At 63.6% G+C, this 11,350-nt stretch overlaps 2 protein-coding genes across 2 annotated transcripts; one reads left to right on the forward strand and one right to left on the reverse strand.

The window, feature by feature from the left end:
- Window positions 1–1,658: 1,658 nt before the first annotated feature.
- LOC308177300 (diacylglycerol O-acyltransferase 2-like) lies at window positions 1,659–5,477 on the forward strand. Its single transcript, XM_080554291.1, has 8 exons — window positions 1,659–2,048; window positions 3,250–3,378; window positions 3,444–3,551; window positions 3,733–3,803; window positions 3,970–4,174; window positions 4,336–4,510; window positions 4,585–4,787; window positions 4,945–5,477. Exons 1-8 carry the CDS (start codon window positions 2,009–2,011, stop codon window positions 5,097–5,099), a joined length of 1,086 nt encoding a protein of 361 aa, XP_080410417.1. The 5' UTR covers window positions 1,659–2,008; the 3' UTR covers window positions 5,100–5,477.
- A 510-nt stretch (window positions 5,478–5,987) lies between these two features.
- On the reverse strand, window positions 5,988–11,253 carry P2RY4 (pyrimidinergic receptor P2Y4). The gene is made up of 2 exons (XM_080554292.1): window positions 10,906–11,253; window positions 5,988–7,676 (listed from the first exon to the last, which is right to left on the reverse strand). The coding sequence occupies exon 2, from the start codon at window positions 7,658–7,660 to the stop codon at window positions 6,536–6,538; it is 1,125 nt and encodes a 374-aa protein (XP_080410418.1). The 5' UTR covers window positions 7,661–7,676; window positions 10,906–11,253; the 3' UTR covers window positions 5,988–6,535.
- Window positions 11,254–11,350: the final 97 nt, after the last annotated feature.

Genomic DNA, 11,350 nt, shown 5'->3' on the forward strand with positions numbered 1-11,350 from the left:
TAGTTCTTGCTGTCAAAATCCCTTGTTTTTTGTCCTGGGCCCTTTCAGAGAAAATGTGCGAGGCTGGTTGCCAGCAGCTGAGGGAGTTGGGGGTGGCAAATGTCAGATGGCCACTTGTTTTGGCCAGGGCTACTGGTGGCCTTTCCGCAGCCTCATCATGCCGTTCCTCCCCAGGCTGGCAGAATGCAGTGTTTGGGAGCTTTGTGTTAGGTAGAGCAGATATTTTGAGGGCAACGTGTTAAAATGCTGATACTATACATGGTACAGATACGTTAATATAAATGTTTGTCCCTTTGCCTAGTGTTGTGGTGTCTGCACAGTGTAGCCTGTGTGTGTATGTACATGTACAGCGTAGTGGGTGTGCTTGGGACCCTCTGGTGGAGTGCTGCAGGGACCAACGCTGGAAAAGCAGCACCGTATTCAGAAGAGTGGTGCAGCGGTGGTCAGTGTGCTCTGAAATCTGCTTATAGAGTAACCCTGAAGGGGTGAAAACTCTGCATTCCTCCAAAGCAAGCTTAAATAGGAGCTGGCGCTGATCCTCGACTGACAGAAGAGAGGGCATGACTGCTGTGCTGTACCTGCGCCGATCCAGAGTGGGGCACTGGTATTGCCAGGTAAGCAACGAAGGAACTGCTGCTGGGAGCTCTGCACTTGCCAGGTGTAGGACAGCAGCTGCTGTTGAGATTGTTCTAACCTTGTTAAAAATGCAAAGAACGTTACAAATGTCAGGATATAAAACAGCACCATTGCTTCTAGTGACAGCGAAATGCAGAGCAGCCCATAAGGCATTACTGGCTTCAGTCTGGCCCAGGCGGAGGCTTCATCAGCAGGCTGCTCCCTTACCTTTGGGGACAATGAGGTTTGGAAAGCATTCAGCTTTTTTTTTCCCTTCATGTTAGCATGATTCAGGCACACTTGAGCAGCCAACTGGACTGAAGAGAGCTTAAGATATATTACACATAGCCAACTCGGTTACTCTTGACTAGCCTATGCAGAGATGCTGAATGTAGCCTTCAACGGATGCAGTTGCCCCCTTTTTTTTCCAGATATTGTTTCTCTGATTTACTAGAAAAGATTATGTGGGTGGGTGGGTGTGTTTGTTTGTTTTCCTCGTGGGTTCTGTACCTTTCTTCCAAAACTTTTTTTTTTTTTGCTTTAATAACATGTGCAATCTTAAACATCAATTTACCCCTTTCCTACATTTGCTGTTAGCCTGCTCTTCCCAGCAAGTTCTTCTGTGGAGGCAGGTCCGAAGACGTAGCTCTGCTGGATGGGATCCTGTCTTTTCTCACTGTCCCTTCGCTGTTGGCCTGGAGCCCCATCTCGGGGCCGCTTCTGCTGCTTTTGTTTCTTTTTTCCTCACGCCTTTTGAAGTGGATCTCTCCTATGTGTTTTGGTTTAGTTACACCCAATCCCTCTAGTCTCACATGCCTGTTTTCCGACCAGAGCCATGGCCCACCATGAAGACTATTCTGGTGATCTGCTGGAGAAGGTTGGGTCCCCGGGCACCTCCCCAGCCTTCCAGGGCTGGCGTACGCCGACGTGGGTGGGAGAGGAGGGGACGGCGCTGGCTCTGGCCGCTGGCCGGCTCGCCAAGCTGCGTCCCACCCCACGGAGCATCGGGGTGACGTTTTGAGGCGTCTCTCGAGGGCGTCATACCGTCGGAGCGTGACAGCGGTTTGTGAAATACCCGCGGCACGGACGCTACCATTCCCTGGGGGACGGTGGCTGCCGGCACCGCCAAGAAGTGCCGCTGATTGTGCCCTTCCAAGCTCCCATTTACAGGAGCTCCTCAGCGCTCTGCGTGGCTTCTCCTCCTCCCAAGGAGCCCCAGGATTTGTCCTGGCCCCGCCAGCCGGCTCCGCTCCGCTCCCCTCCGTGCGTGCAGCCTCCCTCGGCTCGGCCGGGGCGGTTACTGAGGCTGGACCAGCGATCAATCGCCGCTGGGATTTCCAAACTCGCCTTTTAACCTGCTGAGCTGGGCTCCGGAGCAGAGCTCCCCGCCACCATGAAAACAATCATTGCAGCCTGTTCCCAAAATCTGAGCGGTAAGAAATATCCGAAGCGTGTTTAATGGTTCCTGACGCTCCGGTGCTGTATCGGCTCCGGCAATTAGTGCTTGCTGTCACTATTGTCTATTTGCTTTAGACTGCTCAGGGGAAAGGGAGGTGTTTGGAGCAATTTGGGGTTAGTGGCACCAGAGGAAAACATAAAGTTGCTCAACAGGAGTGGGATTTCTTAAGTTAATGCCGACCACGCGTTAGGAAACATTCCTCCTGCAAGATGCTGCAAATTCTCCTCCGGGTCCCCACGCCGCCCAGAGCCACGGAGGCCAAATTCCTCGGAGGAGGCTCTGGGGATATCCAGGGACTGGCACAGTTGCTGGGCTTTGCCCATCGCTCGGTTGATGTTTTTCTGTTGTGTGGTCTTGGAGATCCGTGGAGTGCTTGGGGTGGGGGGAGGTGGCATGAAAATGTCTAAAAATGCAGCTTTTGGGTACGCATAGGTGGGCGAGGCAGAGCTGTGTCTGCTGTAAAAATCACTGGGCTTGGGAAAGACGAAAGCCGTGGGGCTGGGGGGTTTCTGGGAACGTGGTGGAGCAGGGGGTGTTCGGAGTGCGGCCAGCGCTTGGGGGAGAGGGAAGACCATCCTTCCCCACCGAGGGTGGCTCTGGCCTTCTGTTCATCCCAGTTGCCCCACTGATGGTTTGGTTTGAGCTGGGACGAGCTGAGCCTCCGCTGCCAGCCCCACCTGGGGGCTGGCGGCCACCCTGGATGGGGACAGCTCCGTCCCCCCTCTCCTGCCCCGCGCATCTCTCCCGCTGCTGATTTTGGGTTGTTTTCCCAAGCCCCGCTGCACGCCATTGAGGCGGTCTCCGGACCTTTGCCCGTCAGGACAGGCACCTCGGGCCCGTTTCGGGGAGGAGGGATGGGGCCGTGCGTTGGAGTTTGGATCCTGGCGCCCCGCCGGGGCGGTTAATGGTTCACCAGGGCCGGCCGGAGGGAGCGGGGCCGTGCCGGCCCTGCAGGGACAAGGCTTGGTGCTGGGGACGGCCACCCCTCCCCTGCCTCACCCCTTGCCACTGTCCTTGGCACTGCTGGGGGCGGATGCTGGCCCGGGGCTGGGCATCCCCCAGCCCGTCCTCCCCGCTCCCCAGCTGGACCGGGGCCATCCCCAGCTCGGTGGCTCTGTGCTGGGAGCGGGGCGGGGGGGACACGGGGACACTGCTGAGCCCGCCCGTCCCCGCAGGCAGCCGCGCCAGCCTCCCGGCCGCCCTGCGCACCCTGCTCGCCGTGCCCTGGCCCTCGCAGCGGGACGTGCGCGCCTGGCTCCAGCTCCTCGCCGTGCTCCAGTGGGTGCTCAGCTTCCTGCTGCTGGGTGAGTGGGGCGGCGGGGGGCGGCGGGGGCGGCCGCGCACCGGCTCACCCGTCCCCGTCCCGCAGGCACCGTCAGCCTGCTGCTGCTCGTCTACCTGGTCTTCACCAAATTCTGGCCCATCTCCGCGCTCTACCTGGCCTGGGTCATCTTTGACTGGGACACGCCGGAGAAAGGTACGGCGTGGCAGGTGTGCGGGGAGGTGGGGCACCCCCCGTTTCTCAGCACAACCAACAGGTCACGTCCTCCTCCTGCCAAAAAATGGCAGAAAGAGGGGTGCAGCGGGTCCACGTGAATTATTTAGCAGTCAGCCTGTCGTGACGGGCTTTACTTACCCCGTCCCTGTGTGGTTCGCAGGTGGCAGGAGGCTGCCGTGCTTGCGGAGATGGCCCGTGTGGAGGCACTTTCGGGACTATTTCCCCGTGAAGGTAGGGAGGGGGGTGCCAGGTGGGGATGTTCACACCCAAAAGGAGGCACCCGGCTGCCCGTGCTGGGCCAGGCTCTTTATTCCGTGTGTCCCCTGCTCGCAGCACACGGTGCTGCCGTGGGGAACGATGCCGGTGCCCCCTGCCCGAGCCCGTTTTGTCCCCGCAGCTGGTGAAGACGCACGACCTGTCCCCCAGCCACAACTACATCATCGGCTCCCACCCCCACGGCATCCTCTGCGTCGGCGCCTTCTGCAACTTCATCACGGGCTCCACCGGCTTCGCGGAGATGTTCCCGGGCATCCGGCCCTTCCTCACCACCCTGGCTGGAAATTTCCGCCTGCCCCTCTTCAGGGAGTACCTGATGAGCGGGGGTGAGCGGGGGCAATGCCCGTGGGCAGGGGGTCTCCGTGCCCGCGCCTCGCTCCCCCAAGGTCTCTCCCGCAGCAGGGGGACCCTTTGCACTGTGGGGTGCCTCGCACGGCCCCCGTCCCCGCGGCGTTGTGCTCACACAGTGCTGCTGTTCCCGCTGCAGGCCTGTGCCCCGTGACGCGCCGTGCCATCGGGTACCTGCTCTCCAAGAACGGCACCGGCAACGCCGTGGCCATCGTCATCGGCGGCGCGGCCGAGTCGCTCTCCTGCCGCCCCGGCATCACCACGCTCATCCTGAAGAACCGCAAGGGCTTCGTCCGCATGGCCCTGCAGCACGGGTGAGCACGGGCAACACTGACGGGGACGGGGGGTCCCGGTGCCCCCCTCACCGCCTGCCATCTCCCCTCCGCAGGGCCTACCTCGTCCCCTCCTTCTCCTTCGGGGAGAACGACCTGTTCCGCCAGGTGGTCTTTGAGGAGGGCAGCTGGATGAGGAGCATCCAGCAGCGCTTCCAGAAGATGATGGGCTTTGCCCCCTGCGTCTTCTACGGCAGGGGCCTCACCTCCGTGCGGTCCCGGGGCTTCCTGCCCTACGCCAGGCCCATCACCACCGTGGGTGAGCACCTCCAGCGGGTTTGCTGGGACCCGAGGGCGTGGGGAGGAGGAGGAGGATGCCCCGGGTGATGTTGGAAGGCAAAGCCCGGCTCGTGGCCCCGATGAGCTGAGCGCTGCCCCGCGCCCTCCCATCTGACGGGGTTCCCCCTTCCCGGCAGTGGGGGAGCCGGTGATGGTGCCCAAGATCGAGGACCCGAGCCACGAGACGGTGGACATGTACCACGAGATGTACATCCGCTCCCTGCTCAAGCTTTTCAACGAGAACAAGACCAAGTACGGGCTGTCGGAGGCGGACGAGCTGCGCATCGTGTGAGCGCGGCGGGCGCCGGCGGGTGGGGGTCTCAGCCCGCCCGGCGCGGGGGACACGCGGGGACGTGGGGCTGGTGCGTGGCTCTGCGGCTCCCCCTCCTCCTCTTCCTCCCGTGGCACCCGAAGGCTGGCGAGGACCCGTGGGGGTGCCAGCCAGCAGTGGGCACGGTCCCCCCCAAGCTGACCGGGAGGCCGTGAGCAGAGGGAGGGGACGGGGTGTCGTGAGGAAGAGGAAGGAGGTCACAGGGGTGGCATCCCCGTGGTGGGCAGGACCAGGCTGGGGAGATGTCCCCCTGTGGAGTGGGGGAACACCCAGGCTTGGGCACCGGTGACAGTGACCTCGGCACGGCTGGGTGCGTTCCCTAATACAAATTTCCACCCCCCTCCCTGCGTCCTGCTGGTGCTGGGGGTGCCGGATCGGTCAGGGCACAGCACTGGGATATGTGGGCATTAAGGATGGGGCTTTGTGGTACTGGAGGTGCCAAGGTCACAGATGGGGGGGGACACCCTGACGATGCTCTGGGCTCCCCTTCCCATGCTTGGGGAGGACCGGGGGGGCCGTGGGAGGGCAGGGACAGCCCCATCTCTCCCTGTCCCATCCCAGGCTGCTGTGGGAGTCACCAGCGCTGATAACCACCTCCAGCCTGTTCCTCTTTACGCAGGCACCTGGTTAAACAAAGGCTCTGGGTAAACATTTGGAAAGCAAACACCCATAAAGGCAGATTCCCCAGCAGTCCTTCACCACCTGTCCCTTGTCACGGCCATGCCACCACTCCAGCACCCTGGCCCCGTGCCTGCCCCGGTGCCAGCACGCAGAGGGGCCGTGTCGCTGTCCCCTCGCCGCAGCCATCCCATCCCTCTTCCTTCTGCTACGGGGAGGACCACATCGCGATGTGGGGAAGGGGAAGGTGCTTTATTGGGGGCCATGAGCAGCACGTCCCCTCACCGCCTCCCTCCCCAGCCTTCCCCAAGGACAGTGCTGTGATGGGGACATCTCCAAGACACAGATCCGCACCTCTCCCCGACGTGTCCCCACCACAGGGACCATGCAGGACATCAGCAGTGGGAGGCTCGACCCCTGGCCCCATCCACTGGCAGCATTGGGTCAAGTGGCAAAGGCTCAAGGAAGACTCCAGACAGGTCCGTGGCCACCGCTCTGGATGTCCGTGTGTCACCACCCCCCGAGGCAGGGGTGCTCCTTCTCTGTCCCCAAAGTCAGCCTGGCCCCTGCAGGCTGCTGTCGAGCAGGCCAGGAGGGCCATGCGTGCCCGGGGAGGGGCAGGTGTGCCATCTTCTCGGTGACCTGCCCGCCCCGTGTGTCCCCAGGAACGCCGTGGGATGGGACGTGCCCCACAGCTGCCCACCCTCGGGCCTGTGGTCAGTACTCCGGGTACGTTTGGGGGACCAGGGGTCCCACGCAGCGCTCCCCTGCTTCGCCCCTCACCGCCCACCTCCGTTCCGCGCCGTCCCCATCCCTCGGGGGTCACTGGCGCAGCAGCTGCCCACCACGCTGCTCTCCACCGAGGGGGACACCAGGGCCAGGAGGGAGGTGGGCGCGGGCTGGGGGCGCTGGGCTGCCCCCCGGCGCAGCCGCCCCCGGTACTTGTCCCCCGCCATGAAGTACAAAATGGGGTCCAGGCAGCTGTTGATGCTGGCCAGGGGCCGCGTGATCTTGTAGGTGAAGTTGATGATGTTGAGGGTCTGGCAGTTGGCTTGGAAGTAGCGGGAGGTGTAGTAGAGGGTGCGGGTGACGTGGAAGGGCACGAAGCAGATGGCGAAGACGGTGAGGACGATGATGATCATCTTGATGGAGCGCTGCTTGAAGGAGGGCACGCGGGGGCCGGGGCTGGAGAAGCTGGGCTTGCAGAGCCGCTTGGCCATCAGGCAGTAGCACACGACGATCACCAGGAAGGGGACGCCGAAGAGAAGGGCCATGACGGAGGAGCTGTAGTGCACGTAGTGGTCGAACTCCTCGGGCTTGGTGGTGTCGTGGCACAGGGTGCTGTTGTCCTTGGAGCTGGTGGTGACGAAGATGAGGTTGGGGATGAGGCAGATGGTGACGACGAGCCAGGCGCCCACGCAGATGAGGCGCGCGTACTTGGTCTTCACCCACTTGAGGGAGCGGATGGGGTGGCAGATGCCCATGTAGCGGTGCACGCTGATGCAGGTCAGGAAGAGGATGCTGCTGTAGAGGTTGGCGTAGAAGAGGAAGCGCACGATCTTGCAGAGCGCCCTCCCGAAGGGCCAGTTGTTGCGGTCGGCGTAGTAGTAGACCAGGGTGGGGAGGGAGAGGACGTAGAGCGTGTCGGAGACGGCCAGGTTGAACATGTAGGTGGTGGTGGCGTTCCAGGGCCTCATCCTGGAGACGAAAATCCAGATGGCCCAGGTGTTGAGGGGCAGCCCCACCACCAGGACGATGCCGTAGGAGATGGGCAGCAGGATGAACTTGAACTCCTCGTCGAAGACGCACTTCGCCTCCTCCGCGGCCGTGCTGTTCCCTCCCGGCCAGGGAGTCGGAGTCGGTGTCCACAGGGCAACTGGGAACATCCTCGCTGGAGCGGCCATGTTCTCCCAGCCAGATCTGGGGGAGCAGTTAATAACGACACATTAGTTGTTGATCCCGGCCATTGTCAGGCACAAAGCGGGGAAGGCGGCCAAAGATGCCAGATTTTTTCCCCCCCTCCAGGAGCTCCGGCCACTTTGATGCCTCTCTGGTTTTTCTCAGCTCCGGGGTTGGAGCTTGACACGTCCTCCCTTTCGGAGCCCCCCCAGTGACACCCGCGGACCATCCCTCGGAGCGGCGCGCCGTGACACCCGCGCCGCGCGGAGCCGGGCAGGGCGCCCGGGCCCGGCCAGCAGACCCGCGGCGCGGCGAACAATGAGACCTTGATGAGCAACAGCAGCCCCGCTCGGTGCCAGCGCAGCCTCTTGGAAGCCGGCTCAGCCTAATTGGCACCATCCTGACAATGCTGCCGGTCCCAGAGGGGTCCCTGCCAGAAGAAAGGCGGGAGGAGAAGAAAGGCTTGTCTAGGGGGGGGGTACCACGGCCCGGAGAAATCCTTGGGGGGCTGTTAGAGGAGCCTTTGGGAGAGAGTGTCCCTGGACAGCGAGGGGCCTCCAGCTGCCGGCTCCTCTCCCTAGGAGAGCGATGATCTAAGCGGTGCGGAGAGGAGCTGTGCCCGAGCCAAGCCCCGGCCCGAGACAGCGCAAGTTCGAAGCCATCGGGGACATTTCCCCCTCGCGCATTGTTTGGATCAAAGACCGGGATTCTCAGCGGCCCGGCAAATCGGTCCCGGGGGGCGAGAGGCGAGGGCGAGCTGTAAAATGGTCGCCTTCGCCTCTCGAGGCGTCTAAAGTTCAGCGCCCGCTGCTCCGGCAGGCAGAGGGAGCTTCTCCGGCCGCTGCCCCAGATGGGTTCCCAGCTCCCCGGCCACTCAGCACCCCCTGGGCAGGGGGTGGCTGCAGCAGAACCCCCCACCCCCAGGGCACCGGCACCACGGGCTGGCGGCAGTGGCACCGGGGAGGTGCTCCCTTCGTGTCAGCCCAGTCCTGGTGGGCACTGGGATGGAGCAGGGCTCGGCTCAGGGCTGCAATGGGCGTTGCTGGTTTGGGGGTGTGAGCAGGCGGCGGCATCACCCCGGGCTCCCCCCCAGCCCCCAATCTCCCTCTCCCCCGTCCCCTTTACCCCCGTCCTTCGCCACCACCGAGCCGCGCGGCTTCTTGCAGCGAGCGTGGTTGGCAGGAACCTCCCGCAGGGCGCATCTGTGGCTCAGGTGAGCCGCCGGCTGTCCTGCCCCTGGCCCTGTGAGGACAGCCCCGAGTTTACAGAGATGATCATAAAGCAATCCAAGGCAGCTGGGCGGGCGGGCGGCCGGGGGACCAGCCCCTGCGCGCCGCACGCACCCCCTGCTCTTTGTTTGAGTTCTGGGCTGAACGCGGCTTTGGGCCCAAACCGAGCGGCCTGGCGCTTCCTTCCCACCGCGGGCAGCCTGACGGCGGGGCGAGTTCAGAGAGCACAGGCAGGTCCTGATCAAACATTAACAGCGGGAGCTCGCTCAGCTCCCCTGCCAACGGGAGGGAAAAAGCAGGGGTTGGGAACCCTGCCTGGCCGGGACACCCTCCGGAGGGGCTGCTGCTGGTCCCAGTCCCGCTGCTGCGTCTCCCCGAGCCGTGACGCTGACGGGGACAGGAGGGGCCAAGAGATTTCTTTCCTCTTCCAACCTCTGAGGAGGCGCGAGCTGGAGCAATGCGACGCGAAGCCCTGTCAGAGCAGCCGTGCCACAGGTTTCAGTGACCAAAGCCAGTTTCCATGGAGCAGGTCAACAAACGAGTAAGATAAGAAGAATCCGATTAAAAATAAATAAATAAAATAATCTGACGTAAGAAACAAGGAAAAGTCCGAGCAGCAGCGTGGTGCTGGATGGCCCTGCGGGGAGGGCAGGTACTCAGCTTCTGCAAGCGAATGCGAAAGGCCCGTGGGCAGCCTGCCTGCGGCAGCGCGAGTTCGCTGCTCCTGGGCGAGCGGCCCCTGAGAAAACCACTGGCAAATCAAAATGCAAAAGAAGATGGCATTTGACAGTCTTGATCTCAGCAGGCAAGGCTTCCTGCTTCCTCATCTTAGTCACGATCAAAGTCAGCGGTTTAAACTGCTCTGATTTACACCCCCCCCCCACCCGGGGCCACGTCACTGCCTGCTCACTCCTGCTCCCCGATGACGTCCCCAGCCAGGCTCTCCCTGCCCGTCACTTTCTCCGTGCGCTCCTGCAGGAGGGCCCGGCCGCAGAGCAGAGGCTCCGAGCCCAGCGCTGGTTTTCCTTCGGGGCTGGGAGGGAGCTGGAGGCTCGGCACACAGGGACGTGGAGCCGGGAGCGCGGCGCTGGGTCCTGCCCTGCCCGCGTTGCGGCTGCACGAGGCGTGAAGCCTGCCTTCCCCTTGCTCCAAGCGCTGCTGGTGGGGACAGCGAGGTGGCACACAAGGAGGATGACCGAGGCTGGGGACACCTGCGGGGCCACACGGTGGGGACACGCGCTGCTCTTCGGAGACGGGGCAGAGAGATGGAGCCGGGGGGCTCGGGGCGGCGTGAGGCCGGGGCCTGGCCGCTGCCGGGCCGCGGAACACACAGGGCTTTTCTTCCCTCTTAAGCCCTTGGAAATTGCAAAACAAGGGGAAATTATGCAAAACGCGCTGCAGAAGGACCCTTGTCCCTAATCGCCACGTGGTTCGCCCAGCCAAAGCCCTGGCACCAGGGGAGCGTGACCTGATTCCTTTTCGCTCCTTTTCCGCTCACGGGAGCTGCCCGAGCAGGAGCTGTGTCCTCGCCGGGGTCTCCAGCAGCGCTGGGGCTGTGCAGCGCCCTGGGCAGAGCCCACCACGTCCCCCAGCCACAGGCTCGTCCCCTGCCCCGAGGGGTCTCAGCGGGACGGCGGGTGACAGGCTCCTCGTCCTGGGGCAGGAGCCGGCAGCATCAGGCAAAGCTGTAGCAGCACAAGGGGTGGCTTTGCCCTCGGAGGAGACAGCGCTTCGGGGGCATGAAGAGGAAGGTGAAGAAGAGGAGGTGGCTGCACCAGGGGAGGTGAAGGCCCTTGGTGATGGAGGAGCACAGTGGTGCGTTCGGGAGGAGGATGCACGGAGGGATTTAGGGGCGGCAGGAGGCACGGGGAGGACGGGTTGATCCCCCCAACCCTCCACCCCAGGATGCCCCCTCCGTCCCTGGAGGTGCCAAAGCAGTGCCCACAGGGTCCCCAGAGGTTTGCAGGGCCGTGGTGGGGCCGTCCAGCTGCCCACCACCACCCCCAGGACCCCCAGCTCACCTGCAGTCCGGGGCTGGGGTGGCTCTCAGCCGCGGGGCACCCCCGGGGAGCGCCTGTGCGCCATGGGGCCGGGGATCCTGCTGGTGTGCCACCCCATGCCGTGCCGTGCCGTGCCGTGCCGTGCCCTCCCGTGCACGCCTGCTCCTGCTCTCCCACCGCTGGGAGCAAAGTGCCCGGGAGAGGCAGGGCTGGAGGCGGGCGGAGGCGGGGGCAGGAGCCCGCAGCGCACCCGCCACCCGTGCCAGGCGCCCCTGCCAGCCCCACCGCCACCTCTCCCGTCCCGTCCACTGCCCCTGCGGGCTGCGGGCTGGCTGCAGCCCCCGTGGCAGCCCTGGGGATATGGGACGTGTGTGCCTCCTCCATGGGGCCACAGCCCTTCACCCATGGGGGCGAAGGACCCTTGGTTATGGGGACCCTCACCTCTGGTGACCGTGGTCCAGCACCC

This window comes from Anser brachyrhynchus (assembly GCF_964034855.1).
Source record: "Anser brachyrhynchus genome assembly, chromosome: 13".
NCBI classification, from domain to species: Eukaryota; Metazoa; Chordata; class Aves; order Anseriformes; family Anatidae; genus Anser; species Anser brachyrhynchus.

What these genes read in the sequence shown, in the direction of transcription:
- P2RY4 (XM_080554292.1), bottom strand. Translation starts at nt 7,660, where the DNA reads ATGGCCGCTCCAGCGAGGATGTTCCCAGTTGCCCTGTGGACACCGACT.
- LOC308177300 (XM_080554291.1), top strand. Translation starts at nt 2,009, where the DNA reads ATGAAAACAATCATTGCAGCCTGTTCCCAAAATCTGAGCG. An exon ending in CGCATGGCCCTGCAGCACGG is followed by an intron (nt 4,511 to 4,584) that starts GTGAGCACGGGC and finishes TCCCCTCCGCAG; the next exon opens with GGCCTACCTCGTCCCCTCCT. An exon ending in CAGGCCCATCACCACCGTGG is followed by an intron (nt 4,788 to 4,944) that starts GTGAGCACCTCC and finishes CCTTCCCGGCAG; the next exon opens with TGGGGGAGCCGGTGATGGTG.